The 21,598-nt window shown below is 32.4% G+C and overlaps 2 protein-coding genes across 3 annotated transcripts in view; both read left to right on the top strand.

Moving 5' to 3' along the window:
* The window catches only part of LOC113372686 (E3 ubiquitin ligase PQT3-like), a 7,254-nt gene extending 3,825 nt beyond the window's left edge, over positions 1 to 3,429 (top strand). The window contains exons 11-13 of the mRNA XM_026613038.1: positions 3 to 165; positions 2,975 to 3,190; positions 3,266 to 3,429. Of these exons, the coding sequence (XP_026468823.1) occupies positions 3 to 165; positions 2,975 to 3,190; positions 3,266 to 3,392 (506 nt within the window). The 3' untranslated portion in view covers positions 3,393 to 3,429. The remainder of the gene's footprint in view (positions 1 to 2; positions 166 to 2,974; positions 3,191 to 3,265) is intronic.
* A 1,346-nt stretch (positions 3,430 to 4,775) lies between these two features.
* Positions 4,776 to 20,587, top strand: LOC113372151 (E3 ubiquitin-protein ligase RBBP6-like). 2 transcript variants are annotated; one of them, XM_026612477.1, is made up of 21 exons: positions 4,776 to 4,900; positions 5,228 to 5,410; positions 5,487 to 5,733; positions 5,958 to 6,072; positions 6,146 to 6,243; positions 6,309 to 6,454; positions 6,559 to 6,729; positions 6,801 to 7,085; positions 7,161 to 7,286; positions 7,351 to 7,661; positions 7,745 to 7,917; positions 8,041 to 8,277; positions 8,345 to 8,566; positions 8,851 to 8,991; positions 9,084 to 9,170; positions 9,256 to 9,558; positions 14,140 to 14,336; positions 14,420 to 14,747; positions 14,816 to 16,118; positions 18,873 to 19,188; positions 19,635 to 20,587. In XM_026612477.1, exons 2-21 carry the CDS (start codon positions 5,245 to 5,247, stop codon positions 20,243 to 20,245), a joined length of 5,583 nt encoding a protein of 1,860 aa, XP_026468262.1. In that variant the 5' UTR covers positions 4,776 to 4,900; positions 5,228 to 5,244; the 3' UTR covers positions 20,246 to 20,587. The 2 variants fall into 2 exon arrangements, with proteins under 2 accessions (XP_026468262.1, XP_026468261.1); XM_026612476.1 differs by having other exon boundaries at positions 9,066 to 9,170.
* The last annotated feature ends 1,011 nt before the right edge of the window (positions 20,588 to 21,598 follow it).

The following is a 21,598-nucleotide window of genomic DNA, read 5'->3' as shown; positions in this document are numbered from 1 at the left end:
AGGATGCGGTTATCGGATAGAAGAACGATTTTTACTTCTGGCATTGGACAGGTATTGGCACCATGCATGTCTCAAATGCACTTATTGCCAAGCCACATTGGCAGATTTGGGGGCTTCCTGTTTTAGCAAAAGGGGCATGATTCTTTGCAAGGGAGACTACCATAGGTGAGTATAATTAGACACTTATACGATTTTAAAGTTTGACCATTTTTTTCGTCATGATTTTGTTCTAAAAGTTAAAAATTGGTAAATACAGATGTATAGAGAATTTTATAGGTTTTTTATTTATATTTGTCAATATTTGACAAAATTTATGTGTTTTAACAAAATATTGCACATTTGAAATTGCAAGTCAAAAAGCGTACAGACATTTTGTTTGCAAAATTGTACGATTTTCAGGTTTGACGAATTTTTTCATCATGTATTAGTTCCAAAGGTTCAAAATTGGCAAATGCAGTTGTATAGAGAATTTTATAGGCATTTTATTTATTTAACAAAATTCATGTGTTTTAACAAAATATTGCACATTTGAAATTGGAATCAAAAAGCGTACAAACATTTTGTTTGCAAAATTGTACGATTTTTAGGTTTGACGATTTTTTTCATCATGTATTAGTTCCAAAGGTTCAAGATTGGCAAATGCAGTTGGATAGAGAATTTTATAGGCATTTTATTTATATCTAACAAAATTTATGTGTTTTAACAAAATATTGCACATTTGAAATTGGAATCAAAAAGCGTACAAACATTTTCTTTGCAAAATTGTACGATTTTAAAATTTGACGATTTTTTCGTCATGTTTTTGTTCCAAAAGTTGAAAATCATTAAATGCGGTTATTTAGAGAATTTTATAAGCTTTTCATTTATGTAAAATAAAATGTATGTGCTTAAACAAGTTTTTGCACAATTTAAATTGATGTCGAAAAATGTGCTCGCGAATCAATTCTTATCGATTAAGCTGATTATTTACATCTAGCTCATTTTTTATTTAACATTATATATGTTTGCAACTTTGCATACAGATGCAGAATTTCCTGACTTTTCGAGTTATTTTTTCCATTATAAATCAGACCTTGTTGGGTTATAATTCTATTTGTAATTCCTTGAGAGACCTTGGCTTCTTTGGGATGGTAATATTTATAATAATGTATTCGTACAACACAATCTGAAATAAATCAATACTAAATAATTAATTATAAACAGTTATAATGATTTCTTTTCATTTCCAACAGTTGATATTTACGAAATTACTTACTCTTACGACATTTTACTCTTACTCTTATGAAATAAGAGTATAATATATAACACCACTAAGGGCTTTACAATAATTTGAAGAGTTTTGAAAAAAGCAATAATTAATTAAATAAATAGTGAAGTTATTTTCAATATTCAAAATACTTAACGAAAACCATAGTGGCTGGGACGAATTAATGGAATTTCTATGAGAAATATTGCTTCGAGATACGAGCGATTCGACATACGAGCGTGTTCACGGAACAAATTAAACTCGTATACCAGAGTACCACTATACATATAGACCGTTTGATTTGATCTAGATAAATATTACCATTAATCATGATAGTTATTAAATAAATAATTATTAAACGTTAGGATCTTTTCCTCGTGAAAGCGTTCGTCGGTGCAATGAGTAGTTTGAGTTGTTTTTAGAAAGCTTTAAATGTGGGAAAAGCGACGCAGACTCGTTTTACACGAAACAGAAAAAAAACTTTGCAAATTTTCGCTTCACGTATTTTCATTGCGCGTTCAAAACGATCGACTGATATTTTTTTCGTTTTTTTGCAAAACCATACCACCATACCACTGATGGATAAAAAATCGACGTTCGATTCTGTTCTATTGAAACCTAATACTAGCTGTAATAATATATACATGTATATTATATATATATAGATATATATATATATATATATATATTATTTTACATAAATCAAAAGCCTATAAAATTCTCTATACAACTGCATTTACTAATTTTCAACTTTTGGAACAAAATCATGACGAAAAAAATCTTCAAACTTTAAAATCGTACAATTTTGCAAACAAAATGTTTGTACGCTTTTTGACTGCTATTTCAAATGTGCAATATTTTGTTAAAACACATAAATTTTGTCAAATATAAATAAAAAGCCTATAAAATTCTCTACGCAACTGCATTTACTAATTTTCAACTTTTGGAACAAAATATGACGAAAAAGGTCGTCAAACTTTAAAATCGTACAATTTTGCAAATAAAATGTTTGTAAGCTTTCTGACTGCAATTTCAAATGTGCAATATTTTGTTAAAACACATAAATTTTGTCAAATATAAATAAAAAGCCTATAAAATTCTCTATACAACTGCATTTACTTATTTTCAACTTCTGGAACAAAATATGACGAAAAAGGTCGTCAAACTTTAAAATGGTATAACTTAACAAACAAATGGTGTATTAAACAGTATTAGTAAGATTTGATAAGAGCAAAATTGACAAGAGTAAGATTTCATAAGAGTAAGATTTGATAGGAGTAAAATTTCATAAGAGTAAGAGTAAAATATGAATTTATTGCATGCATATTGAGAGTATATAAAAACAATAAAACTAAACTTAAATATATTTTATATAATTGTTACATTTACAAAATTGGTTAGACTTTGACTAACAGAAAACGAAATAGAAAATGATTTCATTATTAAATGACAATGGCAAAATAAGGGTTTGCAGTAGAAGTTTAGGGCATTACAACAAAATAGAATAAAAGATTTAAAAAAAAAAAACATAACATGACATATTTCGGGAAGTTAAAAAAAGTATTAGGATTATTGGATAACCCTTTCAACAAAAGTAAAATGTTTTTTGTAGAAACATTTAAACGCTTTCATAAGCCCCAAAAAATTTTAATCGATATTTATATTACCAAGGGTTTCTTCTCTAATTCTTTTCTCAATTTCTAATCCATTATCAATTATGTTTTTTAGGATGTTTGCCGGTTCCAATGGCACCTCTTCTGGCGGTGGGCCCATGGGGGCGAACAATGGCCCCTGCTCAGCCTGTGGCCAAGCGATTCCCGCATCAGAATTAGTGATGAGGGCTCCAGGAGGTGCTGGGGCGAATGGTGCTGCCGGCGGTGCTGTATTTCATTTAGCTTGCTTTGTTTGCAGCAAATGCGGTGGTCATTTGAGACAAGGAGACAGGTATTAACATAACTGATCACCAATTAAAAATATATAATTTACGAGCAACAATTATATCTTTTTTTCTTTATCTAGGTATTACATGCTTGGTGGAAACTTAGTCTGCGAGCAGGATTGGCAAAAGCTCTTGAAAAGTTCTTCTGCGACAAGTGCTAGTGTTAGAAAGGGCAAAGTTGGCAGGCCGAGAAGGAGTAGAGATTAACTAGTGAAAAAATGATATTAGCTTAAACTTTAAATAATATCAGACAGTGATATTTCCGTAAAACAATTGACTAGTGATTTGTTATTCTGAATTACTTTTCAGAACTGTACATTTTGTTTAAAGTTTGGTGAAGTGGTGAGGACTTGATAAAATTTTATTTAACAATGTTTTTTATTCATAGGTTAGTTTAAATCCATATATGTGTAATTAAAATATTATTTAACATAAGATTTTTACATTATACAATATTATATAGGATACTAGCATTATTTCAGTAAATGAAGGCATACTGCTTTTGTGATTTTTTAATTTTATGGTACATCATTTACATTTTATATCAAGTTACAATCGTATGTAAATATTTAATTTAATATATAAGATTATTATCATTAGTATTAGAATATTGTTAATTGAGTAGACAATCAGCAAAGCTGTGTGATATCGTATAACACATTTTTGAATTGAAAGTTAATTAAGAGTTTGTTGTTATTTTCCTTATTTTAAGAGTTAAAAAACATTACTTTGAAGTTCAATGTAAAAATTTACATTTCTAAAATCAGATCTCCTTATAATCTTTGAGTGCATTTCTATATATTATTAAATTCTTGTAAACCTGGAGTTTTTATATTAAATTAATTCTTACAAAACTGTCAAAGCTTTTACTAAGTGAAAAAGAAAATATTGTGCGTTTTATGTTTATATTAACTTTATTAAAATAATATTTTCCCTAGAACCATGTTTAGTTATAAAGATTTCTTGCCACATTTGTGATCTTTTTTTTTTACACACAGTTATGTATGTTAATAATTTTTGTCTGTATAGTTTTATTTTTTTAAGTACGTTGTATAAAATATTTGTAAATATTTGGATAAATTCAACAACATTAAACAAAATTTGTGTTATCATATTAAATTTAGATTGTATTCTCTTTATTCGCATACTTTCATCTTACTATTCCTGGATGGATATCAGCTTGTTAGAGCTGTACAGAATTCTTTGTTAAAAAGTTTTACAAATTGATTTTGGAAGATGGAATATACAGGTGCAAGGAGTTATTATAAATAACCACATTATTGGTTATTGATTATTAAATCCAATGCATTGAATGAAGAAACACAGAAATGAATAAGTTCTGCTCGTTATATGACCATCCTCAAATCCATGTTATTATATTATCTAGACTTAAATCATTATCCTTGCATGCTTATTTATCTATGATCCTTGTTCGAAGTTAAAATATATTTTTATTCAATTTATTTCATTTATTTACAGTTTGATCGAGTAAATAATTTAAAATGATTATCGGATCTTTACATTTTATAATAATAATTTATTTTTAGGCATTTAATTTTTTTAAAAATTGTAGACATTTCATTTTATATTGTAAGGTTGGTACGAATGCATTGTTGAAGCTTAAGATTCAAAATGGCGATCGGCTTGGTGAAATTACAAGTGTAATATGAATAAATATCCTTTTTGCAAATTATTGTTATGTGGAAAATAAGATTGTGAGTGAATATTATTCTTTTGGAATATTTCTAATTTTTAAAAACAGGATTTATTTATTTTGCGCGCTAAATATAGAGTCGTACGATAATAGGAACTTCATTAAATGATTTGTTTTTATCCGTATTGCATTTGAAAGATAAATTCAGTGCTATTATCCTGTTTTTTCAATTGCTTGATATTTTAAAATGTTTTGTGTTAATTATTGTAGATTAAGACTATCAGCTTTCGCGTTTTGATGATAATTCGTATTTTATCACAAATTAACCAAACATAATTTCTATGTTTAGTTTTTAGAACCAGATTTATCATCTCTTGAAATATTTCAGATATTTAATTATTGGAAATGTCTGTCCATTATAAATTCAAAAGTGCTCTGGAATATGACACTATCACATTTGATGGTTTGCACATTTCAGTTAAAGACCTGAAAAAATCTATTTTACATCAAAAAAGAATTGGAAAAACATTTGACTTTGATTTACAAGTGACAAATGCACAAACTAAAGAAGGTATATACTTTACAAATAATTACATATCATAGATCAAATATTATTCACATATTGACATATTCTTTAATTATTACAGTTTATACAGATGACAATGTTCTCATACCCAAAAATACATCATTAATTATTGCTAGAATACCAGTATCTCAAACTCAGAAAAAATCATGGGATTTTGCTTCGCAGCCGAATGCTTCGGGGGTGATAATTCCAAGTGCTCGCCCTGCAGATAATGAAGCTGTTGCTGATTTGTCTAAAATGGTCGGGAGTGAAGAGGATAAGATAAAAGCCATGATATCTCAGAGCACTATGGATTACGATCCCAGCAAGTAAGAAAAATATTATATTTTATCTTTTTTTGCAGATAAATATAATTAAAATTATAGTTTAGTAAGGAAAAATAAAATATAAATTTCTAACTGAAGATATTTTTGTTTATTTTGCTCTCATTATTTTTTGGATAGTTTTAAGAAGTAAGTAAGCATAAATAATATAACTATTACTTAATTTCATGCTAAATATTTATTGAAACTAATCATATATTTATGTGTAGCTATCAAAAAGTTCGTGGAGCTAATCAACAAGGCGAAGTGCCACCTAATTACAGGTGCTTCAAATGCCACATGGCAGGACATTGGATTAAAAACTGTCCTATGACTTCTGGAGCGGTTAGTGTTTAATTTTACTGATAAATATCTCTTTACTCATACATAATTCATTAAATGCTTATAAAATTATTAGGAGACTGCTGATATAAAGCGCAACACTGGGATTCCAAGAAGTTTTATTGTTGAGAAGCCAATTGGAGGTTACGGCCAGCCTGTTATAAATCCTGAAAAGTAGGAAATGTTACATATCTCATGAAGAATATTATAGTTTAATTGTTTATGATTTTATTTTTTAGATCTCCATCTCCAGATCCAATTAAACAAACTACAGTGGTTGAAAATAAAGTAGAAATACCTGAAGATTTGCAATGTATGATTTGCAAAGATCTATTGTCAGACGCTGTGATGATTCCTTGTTGTGGTAGCAGCTTTTGTGATGAATGTAAGGGATATACTTGTTCATTGTAAAATTTTCTTTTATTGTAATTGTAAATCTTCATCTCAAACATTGTAGATTTTATATCTAATATTAATTTTGTGTTCTAGGTATCAGATTGACTCTTATGGAATCCGAAGACCATGAATGTCCTGATTGTAAAGACAAAGATATTTCACCAGTCACAATGATTCCAAATAGATTTTTAAGGAATTCTGTACAAGCTTTTAAATTAGAGACTGGATATATAAAAACTAGAAAATACATTCCTAAGAAACCTAGTAAGTATTGCATTACAAAAATTATATTATTATGAATCCATTACTATACTTATAATCATTTTTTTCTTCAGCTGTCCATACTCCTACAAGTACCCATGCTTCAGCTGATGCTACAGTCGATCTAGATTCAACTGCCAATGATAAATCAGTTGTAATATTAGATGCATCGATAGATGATTCAAACAAAACAGAAACAGATCATACACAGGAGAACGAGGAAAGCGGAGGCACCAAAAATACTGTAATCTCAGAAGCAGATTCCACACAAAATGGTAAATTCAAAGAAACAAAAGAAGTTCAAGAGAAAACAGCAGAAAAAACTGATGAACAAACACCTACTGTCGATGATACAACCGGTAAAAAACAAGAAATCTTTGAGAATCCTTGAAACATTTTTTAGTTTATTTTATTAAATTTATACTATATTTTAGAAGTGGAAAAACCTGCTGTTGTTGAACGTCCTCCTGGTACAGAAGTAGAATCAGATGGAGATGATGATAATATAACTGTTACAATGCCTCCACCTCATTTGCAAGGTCATGGGGCACTTAGAAATGGTTAGTTAATAATTGCTTTAATATTAACTTTGTTGGTAATTTAATAATATTCTTAATATCATAGGTAGGCACATACGTCCTTTCCTGAGGCCTCCTGGAGTGGAGACACCGCCCCATTATCAACGTGGTAATTATAACAACAATGGTGGATCAAATGCAGACAAACTTGCATCCATCTTGGATGATCAGCGACCAGGAACTCCTACAGTTGATGAGCAAAGATTACCAGTGTCTTCGCATATGGGCAGTGTCTCAAACACTGCTCCTGCCAGGACAAATGCTATGCAGCAAGAACCTCCGGGGGATGGTTATAATATACCAAATATGGCTGGCAATTATTCATCTTCTCAGCACCCAAATATGCCTCCTTCACAGGTAAAGATAATTGATCATTTAATTTCACTCAAAAGTATCTATGTTATGTATCACTAATTGATTGATTTTTATTTACTTCTCAGACAGGAATGCCTCCACATCATGTTATGCACTCATCTGGTCCACCATTGTCATCTCAGCCTATCCACACGGCTCCGAATGTGTATGGGCATAATGCAACACCTGCAGGGGGACCTATGATTTATCCTCCAAGTGGAGCTCCGAATTATGGTGTGCCTTCTGCACCACACATGCCGTGAGTTTAATTGAACTTTTAGATGATTTATATTTGTTTCTTAATATAATTCAATACTATTTTATTCAAATATATATTATATATCTGCATGAAATACCCTTAAAATTTATGATATTTTCACAGTGGCTACATAGCTCCTCAGCCCCATTACGATTCGCGTGCTGTACCACCACCACATTATGATAGACCTAGACCATCAGGTCCATTGTACAACCCTAGACCTCCCATGATGGGGGTGCCACCCAGTGGACCATCTAATTATGGAGCGCCTCCGCCCGGAATCAGCGGAGGACCACCAAGGCCAATAGGACCTGGTCCACCTATTTACGGTCCTCCAGCTGGACCCAGGAGTGTGCCAGAGTGAGTAAAAGATGATAATTGAATAACATTATGTGAATATTAACGTTTACAATGTGTATCCTTCTAGAGTGGCTGATAAGGCTTTGGAAGCTTTCAATCGTATGATGCGAGAGAAGGATGAAAGGGCTCGAAGGAGAGAAGAGCGGGAGCACATGAGGCGCCGAGCTGGCGGCGATGGCAGAAGATCTAGAAGTAGATCAAGAGCGACTAGATCGCGATCTAGGTCACTTTCTAGATCGACATATGGAGAAAGCAGGGGGATGAGATCGCGTAGCAGAAGTTTTCAGAGGTAAATTATTTCGTAAGTTGTATGTATATTACTGTGGTCCTTAATATGGATGTTTTCGTATTCACTTGCTCCCAGGTGCTCAAATGCTTCCAAATTGATAAGGAAAAAATCTCTGAAAGTTTTAGCTCCTACTATCAACTTTAAGATAGGCCGAAATTGTTTTTTTATCAATTTGAAAGTATTTGAGCCCCCAGGCGCAAGAAAATTGGAAAACATCCATATTAAGAACCACCCTAATATATATGCATTTACTTATTTACATATCTATGATTTTATGTTAACAGGATCAATTATTCTCGATCACCACGTTCACGGACCAGATCTGTATCGCGATCTATCAGAAAAATGACCAGATCCCCTATAAGAAGATCCAGAACACCTCGCAGAAGAACAAGATCCCGATCAAAATCATTCAGCATCAGCAGGTACAGTGAAACAATCAATACTACCATTTATATTATAGTTGGAAAACTATATATTGATTATTTATGCTTTGTAGATCTCGTTCTTTTTCAAGATCTCCTTCTCCGCGTGGTGGAGACTATTCTCCAGTTCGCAGACATCATCCAAGATACAGATCACCTTTGTTAAGGACTCCACCACGGTGAGTTCTTCAAAACAAAATTCATGAATCTCAATTTATAAATAAATGGACTAAATTGTGATTTTTAATTATTTGTTTCTTCTAGATATTTGCATAAGGAGGGAGGTGGCAATTATCGTGGCCGCCGCGATTACGGATCCGGCGAGCACCATTACGGTGGCCGCCAGTCGCCGCCCCCACGTAACGATTATTACGGAGGGCACCACGGCGGCTCCGGCGACCACTATTCACAAATCGGTTCAGAGCATCAGTCGCAAGGTCCGCCCCCTTACCACAGGGGGCCGAGAGGCCGGGGGGGCCGAGGCGGTGGATCCTATCATCATCATGGTCACAGAGGTGGAGGAGGAGATTATTACGGAGGAATGGCTAACGATACTGGATATGGAAGGTATTTATGCACATTAATAAATTATTTATCAAAGGTTGTATCTTTTTCTCGAAAAGTTATTTGTTCGCGAAACAAATGTTGCGATAAAAATGCAGGTGTATTAGGAAAATTTATTCTAACTGGCATATTATAACTGTATTATTAGTTATTATGTCCTAGATACGAAGTAATTAGACATTTCCAATATATTTGCTATTTATTTTCTAAGAATTGTGATATTATAGTTAAGGGGGTATTCTAGTGTAGAGCGATGAATTTTAGGTCATTTTTAAAAGAAAGCAATGAATGTTTTTACTATCCATTTTTTTACCACTTGTTTACCAATATTATTAAAATACAATACAAAAATTAAAAAAAGTTCAAAATTGAAGAAACTGGCAGCTGATGAAGTGGGTGGTCTCAAAAAATTGGCACCTCAGTCTTAACATGATTTCAGCCCTCCTAGCCGTGGGAAATGCAAAAAATAAAATGATTATTAATCTACAATGATGTCGCAATCGCCCGAACTAGTGACGAGTAAAAAAAATTTTTTTTTACAAATTGACGACTGTTTGAAATAAAAAGTATTTTTTTTACTGTTTTTTTTTTTGAGTTTCTCGATTTTTTTAAAAATAGTAAAAATTGGAATTTGGGGATAATTCTAGTCGGGCTATAGATAGGTCTATAAACAAGACTTTCTGAACATTTCAAGTGAATCGGTTCATTAAAACTCGAGAAATCGTGTCAACAGTACTGAAAAAGTCTGTACTGAGAAAAACGCATTTAAAGTTTTGCGTGAAGCCAAACCAGTATGGAGACCGAGTCATTAAAATGTCTATATCTTAGAAAATAATTCAAATTTTCAAAAACCTTCTCGTACCCATGTTTTTAATAGTTAACTTTGAAAATACGAAATAAAAAAAAAACGATTTTTTGAATTTCCACACTAGAATACCCACTTAATTAAATTATATATATTATGGTTATGAAAAAGACATTCTTGTCTATTCAAACTTATTTTTACTTGCACAGTATTTATTGTATTTAACCAAATATCGAGTTCTGTATATTGTTTATTTCCTCATGCCAGCGTGCTAAATAATTCATGTGAAAATAAGTTATTAATGTTATTATTATTGTTTTATTAAACACTATTCCTATCGGCGTTTAATGTGCAACTAGGATATATGTAAAAAAACTCTAATTTAGAAAAGTGAATTATTAGTAATAATTTTACTAGAAACCCAGTTTAAAAGCCGAAGAATAAGTTTGTTTTCATAAAAAAATTCGGTTCGCTAATTTTATGTTTTCTCGACGTTTCAAGCCATTCTGAATCGAATGAGACCAAATTTAAGGTAAAAGAATGTATGTGAAGAGATTTTTTGCCGTAAATCGACGTTTTCTCTAAAACGGCTGGGCCGATTTCAAAAATTTAAAAGCCATTCGATATATCTCGATGACGACTAGCGTTTATCAATTTTGCGCGACGATCAGCCAAGTTGTTTCTTTGTAAATAACAGAAAAGTGAAAAAATTTTCGTCCATGTTTTAGCCCGCAGTTCTGAATCGATTTTGAGAATTCAAAAACTGTTCAAAATATATTGGTTGGGAATCGTGCTGATGAGTTTTAGTGCAATATAATCAATATAATTACAGTTAATTTAAATAAGTTTGAGAAAATTCTATTCTAAATCGTAGTTTTTAGATTTAATTGAAAACAAAAACTTTATTTTTGAAATAAACAGTTAAAATTTTTATCTAAGATGATTCTTACACATTTCGGGAAGTTCATGCAACTTGCCTTAAGGCTAAATGCCATTTTCAACTAGTTCTAATTGCATTGGAACAAGTTTTACTATTCAAAATTGAATAGTAAATAATTTCAATCAAAAACTTCTTTTAATTACTTCAGACTTCAAAATTTTCTCAGAAAATATTCGATAAAAGTTTAAATTAAACTATGAAGTTGTAGTATTTTGCCTTGTGGCAAGTTGCATGAACTTCCCAAAATTATAAGTGATTTATAAAAGTTGGTGAAGAGCATTATAATGCTTACCAACTATTGCAAATTATTAAATTTTGTAAAAAAAATTAAACGTCAATGCAAGATCAAAAATCGGCTCACATACCTATATATACACTTTCTTCCAAATTTGGTCTTATTCAGAATGAAATGAAGTATCCAGAAAAGATAAAATCAGCTAATCGTATTTTTTAAAAACAAACTTCTTCGTGAAGTTAAAATTATATAATATATGAGGAGAAGTTGTAAAGTTTACTGGCGATTTGTAGGAAATTCTAAAGTAAAATTTGAAAATATTTATTTAACTGATCCCGGTGTGAATAGCGTTAAACGAATATTAATAACTATTTATTTATTTTTATGCGAAATTAAATATAAATATATGTATATTGAATTATATTGTGAGCCTACATAGAACATATGTAATATACAGATTTAAAATAGTAATAAAAGAAATTTTGTTCAGGCATAGTATTCTATTATTCATTTATTTATTACACATTTGTTGAAATAAGATTCTTTACAAATTCTAAACTTATAAACAAATATGTAATATTATATTATACTATGCTCAAAACAAGCTTATTAAATAATGTAAAGATTTATATGCTTATATATTTATATCTCGGATAGTTGTTAATTTGTATAAAACCTGTGATATTAATGTATTTTTAAATATTTATTTTAAGCTGTAAAGATTGTAGTCATGTATTTTACACCAAGTCTATTTTTTATTGTAAAGAATACACTGATTTTTGTTATGGCTTAATATTTAATGCTAAATTTACATTGTTCTCTGACAATGGTCAGAAAATTTTGTCTACTACACTTTCATTAACTAAAAATTACATTTAGTTTCTAAATTTTAATTGATCGACTTCTCGTGGTGTAAAATCAGTGTATTTAATTCTATACGTTAAGTTACTGTAATAACTAGGTGTGGTTATTACACAGTTTTGTATACTTATTACGATTTGTTGTACTTAAAAATAGTCGTGATTTTTCAGTGTACCTTGTTGGCTCTTTTCTGTTTATTGCATTAGTTGTACTAATGAACATTATATTAGATAAAAAAATATTTTCTGATCAATATTTCATTCATGGTGTAATTGATCTATAAATCTATTGTTTTTAAGAACTCCTTGTTATGTAATTTATTTCCTTAGCTCTAATTTGGAGTATAATCAATATTTTTAATATCGCATCAAAATTTTGTCTTCCTGATGTATACTAAAGTATTTTTTGGTATGTGAACAACTTTTGGATAAGGCATTTATTTCAACAGTATAAATACTTGTTGCGATTTTATTTCCTTACAAATAATGATGATATTGTGCATATTTGCTATTAAATCTGGAAATTTGTTTATACTGAATTAGCTGCCTAATTCCAAAGATTGTATAATGTAGTACAAATGTTATTATTATTTAAAACTAATTGAATAATTAGTTTCAATAAGTGATATTTATATAAGTTTGAAATCTGGCTGTGAGACCTTTTATATTTATGGCTGTTGTACATAAAGTTTATCGGATGATTTGAATTATATACTTAGATACATTTTATATTTTTGCGTTAATGTAAAATTAGTTGCCATATTTGTCGTTAATACATTTTTTTTAAATTTATTACACTTATTGTATTTTTGTATTTGCAACCATTTTTTTTAAAACTAGTTTTACTTAAAATCTTAATATGTTTATCAAAGCTTTATTGCTAATTCTGAAATGTAAATGTTTTTTTTTATATTTCTCAAATGTAAAAAATAGTATTATACTATTGCCTTTAAAAATATTTCAGTTTTTGTAAAGAACGAGAAAAATTTAATTTATCATTAATTTCATCTAAACCAGTGTTTCTCAAGATTCTGAGTATTGTAGTAAAGTGTTGTGTAATTATGTAAATTCTGTAAAGTTCTGATAATTTTATATAGCATCCAGAGAAGTTTCAGGACGAACTTGTTGAGAAACATTGTTTTAGACTAAAAAATTCAATTTCAGCATACACATGGTGTTTGTTTATAATGGAAACCAATGATATATTATCTCGTATAAATCATTTATTGTAATTATTAACAAAGATAAATTGTTAGCAAGAACAATCCTGATTCGTTTTTGATCAAGATTTGGCGTTGGTGTTGAAGTATGAAGATTGATTCGAGGTGGGTAAGTGTATTGCTGGAAAAGCTGGAAAATACTGTTCTGCATTCTGTGAAAAAAGGGGAGCTTTACGCATTATTTAATGATGAAGGTAAATTAAGAAATCATTCGATTATAAGAGTTCTCCTGCCAGAAGCTTTCCAGGTGAAAATACATTTATTAAAAAAGAATGAGGATTTTTTGTTGAATTGAAAAAATCAGATTTTTCATCAGATAGATTTTAAAGATGACTAATTCAGCATTGATCAATTTCAGCGTGTTGTTGCTTATGAAACAATATTGACCTGGGGGCATTTCCCACTAGCTTTTTCAGCTGAAATAAATAAAATTCACATAAATGCTTTTACTTTATCTAGTTTTCTAGAATAATTTTTATTCTTTAAAGTCCGCACGATCTCATTTATGATATTATTTTTTTCAGATACAGCGGCAGAGACAAACGTGGTTCTCCGCCGCCTCGTGGTGCCCATTATCCGCCGCCTCTGATGAGCCTGAAGTCACCGGGGGTGATGCCCGTCCAGCCATATCACCAGGAACAGAGGTACGAGCACGACGTGGCCCCCATAGGGCACCAGCCGCCGGCACAGCAATACGGGCTGAGACCTCTGACGAGATATGGTAATAAATAATTGCATTAATACTAATAAGATTTTATTATGTAGTTTGATATAATACTAAGAATGATTACTTTATTTTTTTAGAACCGGATCTGCCTCCCCCCGGATTGGACCAGCCGCCTCCGCCAGGATTCGAACCGACGCCTCCAACTCGTTACCGTGACGAGCCTCCGACGGATCGGTTCGAAACTACTGGCGGTTATCAGCCAGAAGATTACCGAATGCCTCCCGAAGATTCGCGGGATCGTCGCGACTTCCAAGAGAACCCGCCTCAAAGACCGCGCAAGGAGGAGCCAGTCAAAGATAAATATGAAGGCAGGAGTAGGGAACGAGCTCACAGTAGGAGCAGACATAGGTTGACACCTTCGCCTGAGGTCAACAAACCTAGGGAGAGAAATTCATCGGCTGATAGGTATGTCGAAGATATATTCATCATATGTTTTATTACAAATGATATGATAATGTTTATTTTTTATGAAGGTACTCTAGGAAGCCAAGGCCAAGTAAAGATGGGGAAAAATCTTCTTCTTCGAGTGCTCATCCTAAGAGAGAAAGAGAACACAAAGGTTCAGAGCGAAAGGAAGGTGATAGCAGATCCAAAGAAAAACTAGCCGAAGAAGAGAAATTGAAAGAGCGTAAAGCCAAAGAAGAAAAGCGGGAGAAAAAACGAAAAAAGAAAGAAGCCGAAAAGAAGAAACGCAAGGAAGAAAAGAAACGAGAAAAAGAAGAAAAGTCAAAAGTGAAAAAAACTGAAAAACCTGCTGCCGGCAAAATAGAGGAGACATCGCAAGATCAGAGTTCTGTATCAGAAAAAGACAAAACAGAAGCTGCTGATGTGTCCATGGAATCCACAAAGAGTGATGATGTACCTTCCAGTAACCCGACAGAAACAGAAGCCTCCAAATCTAAGGCAACAGACTTGTATGGAGACATTTTAACTGAAGGCATAGACTCTAAAGTCATAGAGAATTATGGTAAAATATTACAATCAACTGAAGAAATAACAAAGTCTGCATCAAAAGAAAATCTCTTGGAACGGGATGGTTCCTTTGATGGTCTGGAGATACAAGCTAATGAATCTGATCTCCTGAATATCGATATTTCTCCAAAGAAATCTTCTGCAGTTTTGGCAACTTTACCAGAGCCTTCGAGATGGGAATTGGATGAAACAGATGGTGTTGGCACGACACCGAAAAGCATAAAGACCTCCCAAGCGGAAAGCCCTCGTGCAGTCACTCCTCCTGGAAACATTGCCAGCAACAAAGTAGTTACCAATGAAGTGTTGAAGAGGGCCGAGAATGCCATTTTTGCCAAAGCTATAAACGCAATACGGCCTATCGAAATCAAAAAGATCAGTTCGGATCGCATAAAGTTATATTCTGGAGAAGCTATCACGACAAAAGATGAACGCGAAAAGACTCCTGAAAGAAAAATAACTTCATCGAACCAACAAATATTAATTACAACTACGGATCATACGAACGATGCTAAAAAGACGACAGAGAGTAGCAAGCCGGCCAAAACCAAAATCACGGGTCCTGGCTCTTCGCCCCCGAGCAGAGTCAGTGTACGAGAACGATTGGGCGGAAAAGTTGACGAGAATACGGGAACTGTGATCACATCAGGAGCAACAACGAAAAGATCTCGCACCAGGACGCCACCGAGGCAGCTGCTGCCGGAGGCAAAAAGGGCTGGAAGAGATAGGGACAAGGAGACAAGAGACAGAGAAAGGACCAGAGATAGCAGGCACGTTGGGGTCAGCGATCGGAGATTAGATAGCAAAGTAAGTAAATAATTATCTCTTTTTTAATTGTCCAAAAATCGAAATTCATTAAATAATTGAGATTTTAATTTCGACTCTGGTTAAAGTTCTAAAGCTCACTTATATACTTTAAATAAATAATTTTAACTTTGTAATTCAGTTCATATAGTTCTTATAAACTTTAGACAATGTTACAATATTTATAATAATCTATATGAAAACATTTAATATTTCTCGAATATTTTGTTACGGTACGGGAAGTTCCAGAAATTTGCCTTAGGGCACGATGCCATACACCACTAGTTTTGTAATTAACTTCTCGTAGGATAGTTATGGCAATGGGCCGTAAATCGAAATTGAAAATTTTTGCATTTCTCGACGTTTTGAAGGTTTCTGAACATTTTGGCATACCTCAGAAAAAATGGATGTGTGTGTGTGTGCGTGTATATGTATGAATACAATTTTTCGTCCTCGTTTTCGGGCGCACGGATCAACCGATTTGAATGTTTCAAAAAACATTCGATTTCTATTGATAGGGAGATGTGCTGATTAGTTTTGGGCAAAGGCAGGTCCAGCCGTTATGGAGATACGGACCAAAGAGTGCAGAAAATACAAATTGAGTTTTTGAGATAACGGAGTATCGGATTTGAATGATCTAAAAACATTCAATTTGTAATGATTGGGAGAAGAGGTGATTAGTTTTTGACAAAGACAGGTCCCGCCATTTCGAAGATACAGAGCTAAATGTGCGAAAAATGGAATGGTCTGACAAACTTTCTGCTTGTATTGACAAAACAATTGCTTTTGTGGATAAAAAAATATTACATCTTTTTTTATTTTTCATAAAATATTTTTGTAATTTTGAATTAAAAGTTCAAAAAATGACCCAGGCTAAGCACAGTATAAGTAAAAATGTCGCACAGAATTATTAACTTCCCGAAGGAGAAGTTTATGTTTTCATCAAAAAATCCGAATCGCTAATTTTATGTTTTCTCGACGTTTCAAGCCATTCTGAATCGAATGAGACCAAATTTGGAAAAAGTATGTGTGTGTGTGTGTGTGTGTGTGTGTGTGTGTGAACAGATTTTTTGCCGTAAATCGACGTTTTCTCCAAAACGGCTGGACCGATTTAAAAAATTTAAAAACCATTTGATGTATCTCGATGAGGACTATCGTCTCTGAGTTTTGTGCGGCGATCGGCCGGGCCGTTTCTTTATAAATTGCAGAAAAGTGAAAAATTTTTCGTCCACGTTTTAGCCCGCAATTCTGAATCGATTCTGAAAATTCAAAAACCGTTCGATAGATATTGGTTGCGAATCATGCTGATTAGTTTTTGATAAAGATCGGCCGGGCCGTTTTCTTGTAATGAAGTTTTTAAAAAAAAAATTTCGACGATTTTTATGATTATTTTTTTGACGATAGATACCATAGTTTTCTAGGTCATACTAAAATATGACGGCCCTACGACAACTGGTTCAGCTTTAAAAATTCGTCAAAGTTTGCAAAAATCAGTATGGTCTTTTTGGCATTTGTCAAAATTAGACTTTTGATCGACGTTTTCTCAAAAACGCCTGAACCGATTTTAGAAATTTAAAAGCCATTTGATGTATTTCGGTGAGGACTATCGTTTGTCAGTTTTGTGCAACGATCTGCCAAGCCGTTTCTTTGTAATTTGAAAAAAAGTGTTAAACTTTTCGTCCACATTTAAGCTCATCCTACCGAACCGATTTTAAAAAATCAAAAACTGTTCGAAAGATATTAGTTGGGAATGATACTGATTAGTTTTAGGTGAAAATCTACCGAGCCGTTTTCTTGTAATTAGCTGTTGAAAAAAAGTGTTAAACTTTTCGTCCACATTTAAGCTCATCCTACCGAACCGATTTTAAAAAATCAAAAACTGTTCGAAAGATATTAGTTGGGAATGATACTGATTAGTTTTAGGTGAAAATCTACCGAGCCGTTTTCTTGTAATTAGCTGTTGAAAAAAAAATTGAAGCCGATTTTTATGAAACTTTTTTTGGCGATATATATCATGGTCTTATAGAACTTACTGAAATATTGCGGCCTTACGACCAGTAGTTTAATTTTAAAAATTCATCAAAGTTTGAGAAAATGATTAGTTTTTTTGATGTTTGTTAAAATTAAAATTAGACAATTTACTTGGTATAACGATAGAGTACTCGGTCTTAATGAGCATACTAAACCATTAAAGTCCTATGGATTTTAAAAATTATTGATTTTTGAACATTTGTTTTTAGAAAATACTCCGAGTTAACGTGATCGTTCGTTTTCAAATGTGTGTAATTATTCCACTCGGAATACTTTTAATGACTCATAAATTAATTTATTTTTTATTGATTAAGTCGATTAATTGCACATATCGGGAAGTTCATGTAACTTGCCTCAAGGCTAAATACCAAACCAACTAGTTTGCAATTGCGTTTAGAATGTGACTATGCGGGAGCACTGTTTCAATTTTGTGTAAATTAGGCAACTATTTGTTTTCTTGAAATTGAATTCGAAATGAAATGACGATTGTTAATGTCCTGGAGACAAATTGATTTATGATTTATGATTTACATTTGATTTGCTCCGATATAACAAGATAGCAAAAATAATTAAAGTTGTGCAGTATTTGCATATATTTGAAAACATTTAATATTTCTCGAATATTTTGTTACGGTACGGGAAGTTGCAGCAATTTGCCTTAGGGCACGATGCCATATACCACTAGTTTTGTAATTTGGTTTTTAATTAAATGCTTTGTTTTTCCAGGTCAGTCGTCCAGACAGAGGCTCTTCCAGCAGTCAGTCTCAGCATCGATCTTCAAATTCGGCTCATTTTAATAATTCCAGCAGAGACAGAAATAATGCGCGGCCGTCGAGATCGTCCTATGATCACCAGTCAAGGAATGTCTCCTCCAGATCTGGTGGTCGTGAAGGATCTAGTGACAGATCTAGAGACAGAGCAGAATACCGGACGGATGGTAATAGTAAACGAAATGCTGCTTCACAACAACGCAGGAGGTCCAGATCGAGATCCAGATCGAAATCTGGGGCTCACCGAGCTGATAGAAGTGATAAGGATAAAGGTTAGATATATTTTTAAATTAACTTCCCGAAGAAGTTTATTTTTTCATAAAAAAATCCGATTCGCCAATTTTAATGTTTTCTCGACGTTTCAAGCCATTCTGAATCAAATGAGACCAAATTTGGGAAAAGTATGTGTGTGTGGGTGTGTGTGTATGAACAGATTTTTTGCCGTGTATCGACGTTTTCTCAAAAACGGCTTGACCGATTTCAAAAATTTAAAAGCCATTCGATGTATCTCGATGAGGACTAGAGTTTATCAAATTTGCGCGACGATCAGCCATGCCGTTTCTTTGTAAATCGCAGAAAAGTGAAAAAAATTTCGTCCACGTTTTAGCCACCAATTCTCAATCGATTTTGAAAATTCAAAAACTGTTCGAAATATATTATTATCTTACCACGTTGATTAGTTCTTTATTATTTTATTAAAATTTAGTCATTTTTACAGGGTACAAAAGACACGAAGATAACACTCGATCTTTCTCATCTAAGAAGTCTTCAGACATGTCATCTTCAAGAAATCCTGAAAATCCACAGCATAAAACTTCATCTTCAAATGATGAGAAATTCTCAAGAAGAAACACATCTGATCAAGAGAGCAATACTCAATCACATAGAGAAGTTCCAGCTGCCGTGCCAAGTGCACCCAGGAGATCAGCTCTTGTGGATGAATCTAATTTTGAGCCTGATTACGATGAGCATTTAGAACCAAACTTAGAGAACGATCATAAACAGAAAACCAAACAAAAGGACAATCTTGCCAATCAAATCAAAAATAAACTGAAAAGGGCCCATGCTGGAACCGATAGTTCATCAAGTAGTGACAGCGACAATGATAATGAATCCAGTTCTGATAGCTCATCGAGCAGTGGTTCTGATAGTGACAGCAAGTCCAAGAAGAAAAATAAAAAACGAAAGAAGAAAAAGAGGAAGGCTTCTAAACGCAAGAGTTCTTCTGATGAAGACGATGAGGAAGCTGATAATGATGGCAAATCCAAAAAGCGGAAGCATAAGCGAAACAAGCAGTTGAAGAAAAAGAAAAAGTCCAAACATAAATGAGAAACAAGGTTAAAACAATTGTTATTGATAAAAAGATTGTTGTGCATTGAATAATGAAATTTTTTGCTTGATTTGTTTATAAATGTTGTTGTGTGTGTTGACGGATGGAGCAGTTGGAAACGTTTATTGAGGTATGTGGTTTCTAGTTTGATGAATTAATAGGATGAATGAAAAATGCACTAAGAACCAAATTAATTATTCTTCTGTTCTGTTGGATTCCTTTTTTATTTTATTTTATTTGATGATAGAGTTATCATCTATATTTTGGGACTATGGATGTATTTGAGTTTAAATTGTTACAATTTTTAACTTAAATAGCAGAAGCATATATAATATGCAATACGTAAGACTTAATTTTACTTTATGTAATTACATAAGCGTATTAACAGTTTGTTTTTATTATTCAAATTGTATTATTCTTACTTTATATACAATGAAATACTGTACATTTTAAAGAATTAAGATGTAAAATATGAGAAATACACGATTTAAAATAATATATTGTATGAAATTTGTAAGGGGCCGTTCATTAACCACGTGATCGATTTTTATTAATGTTTGTCCTTCCTTTACCTTGGTGATATTTAAAATTACCCCAAGAGTCTAGAAAAAATGGTAATTTTTTTTAAAATAAATTGATTAATTTTTTGTTACGCCTCTATTATGCCTCACGTAATTATAATAGACGGCCCCGAAAGATATTAACTTTGTTTATATAAATATTTAATTTTCAGTTTTGTGATGAAAACTTGGATGTGCTTGCAAAAGACAGTAACAGATAATCAGTCTTTCATCGTGATCTTACACACGTTCCGATTATTTGTAGAAATTCTTTATTAGGCTTTACTTTGTCTTTCCTAGGAAAATAAATTTCTTCCCCATTTCGGGGCACTTTTGCCTTCAATGAAAACATGTCGGAGCATGCGCCTTGCTCCCGGCACTTGGGACGTAGTTCGCTTATCGAAGCGGATAATCGATCGTTGCAGGACACGAACAGCCGCAACAATTTGTTCTGTGGCAAAAAGCCGGCTAATAGCACGTGATAAAAGAATTACTTTGATAAATAAATAGAAAATTTGCCCATTGAAAAAATCGTACTGAAAATTGCTCATGTCTATACGCCTGTACATTCCGTACACGCTCGGAATACTTGTGCAAGTCACAGATTGCGAAATTATACGGTAAGGTCGTAAGGTCTGTTGCCGGCATTAGATATTTTTACAAAATACGTTCCAAATATTATAAACAAAAGAAAATTAATTTTACAAAGTAATTTTTCTTTTTTTGTTTTTTCCTTGGCCACCCTGTTTTCGGTCTTTTACGAACGTACGTCCGCAAATAGTTCGGAAATCC

The sequence above is a fragment of the Ctenocephalides felis genome, unplaced genomic scaffold (assembly GCF_003426905.1).
Source record: "Ctenocephalides felis isolate EL2017-DRISC unplaced genomic scaffold, ASM342690v1 CF-g0.4_SCAFFOLD_01604, whole genome shotgun sequence".
In the NCBI taxonomy this organism is placed as follows: domain Eukaryota; kingdom Metazoa; phylum Arthropoda; class Insecta; order Siphonaptera; family Pulicidae; genus Ctenocephalides; species Ctenocephalides felis.
This window is presented reverse-complemented; position numbering and strand designations above follow the sequence as displayed.

Excerpts from the sequence above, each read along its gene's own strand:
- LOC113372151 (XM_026612476.1), top strand. The coding sequence starts at position 5,245 with ATGTCTGTCCATTATAAATTCAAAAGTGCTCTGGAATATGACACTATC. Across the intron at positions 5,411-5,486 it reads AAATGCACAAACTAAAGAAG|TTTATACAGATGACAATGTT; the intron begins GTATATACTTTA and ends TAATTATTACAG. Across the intron at positions 14,748-14,815 it reads AGAAATTCATCGGCTGATAG|GTACTCTAGGAAGCCAAGGC; the intron begins GTATGTCGAAGA and ends TTTTTTATGAAG.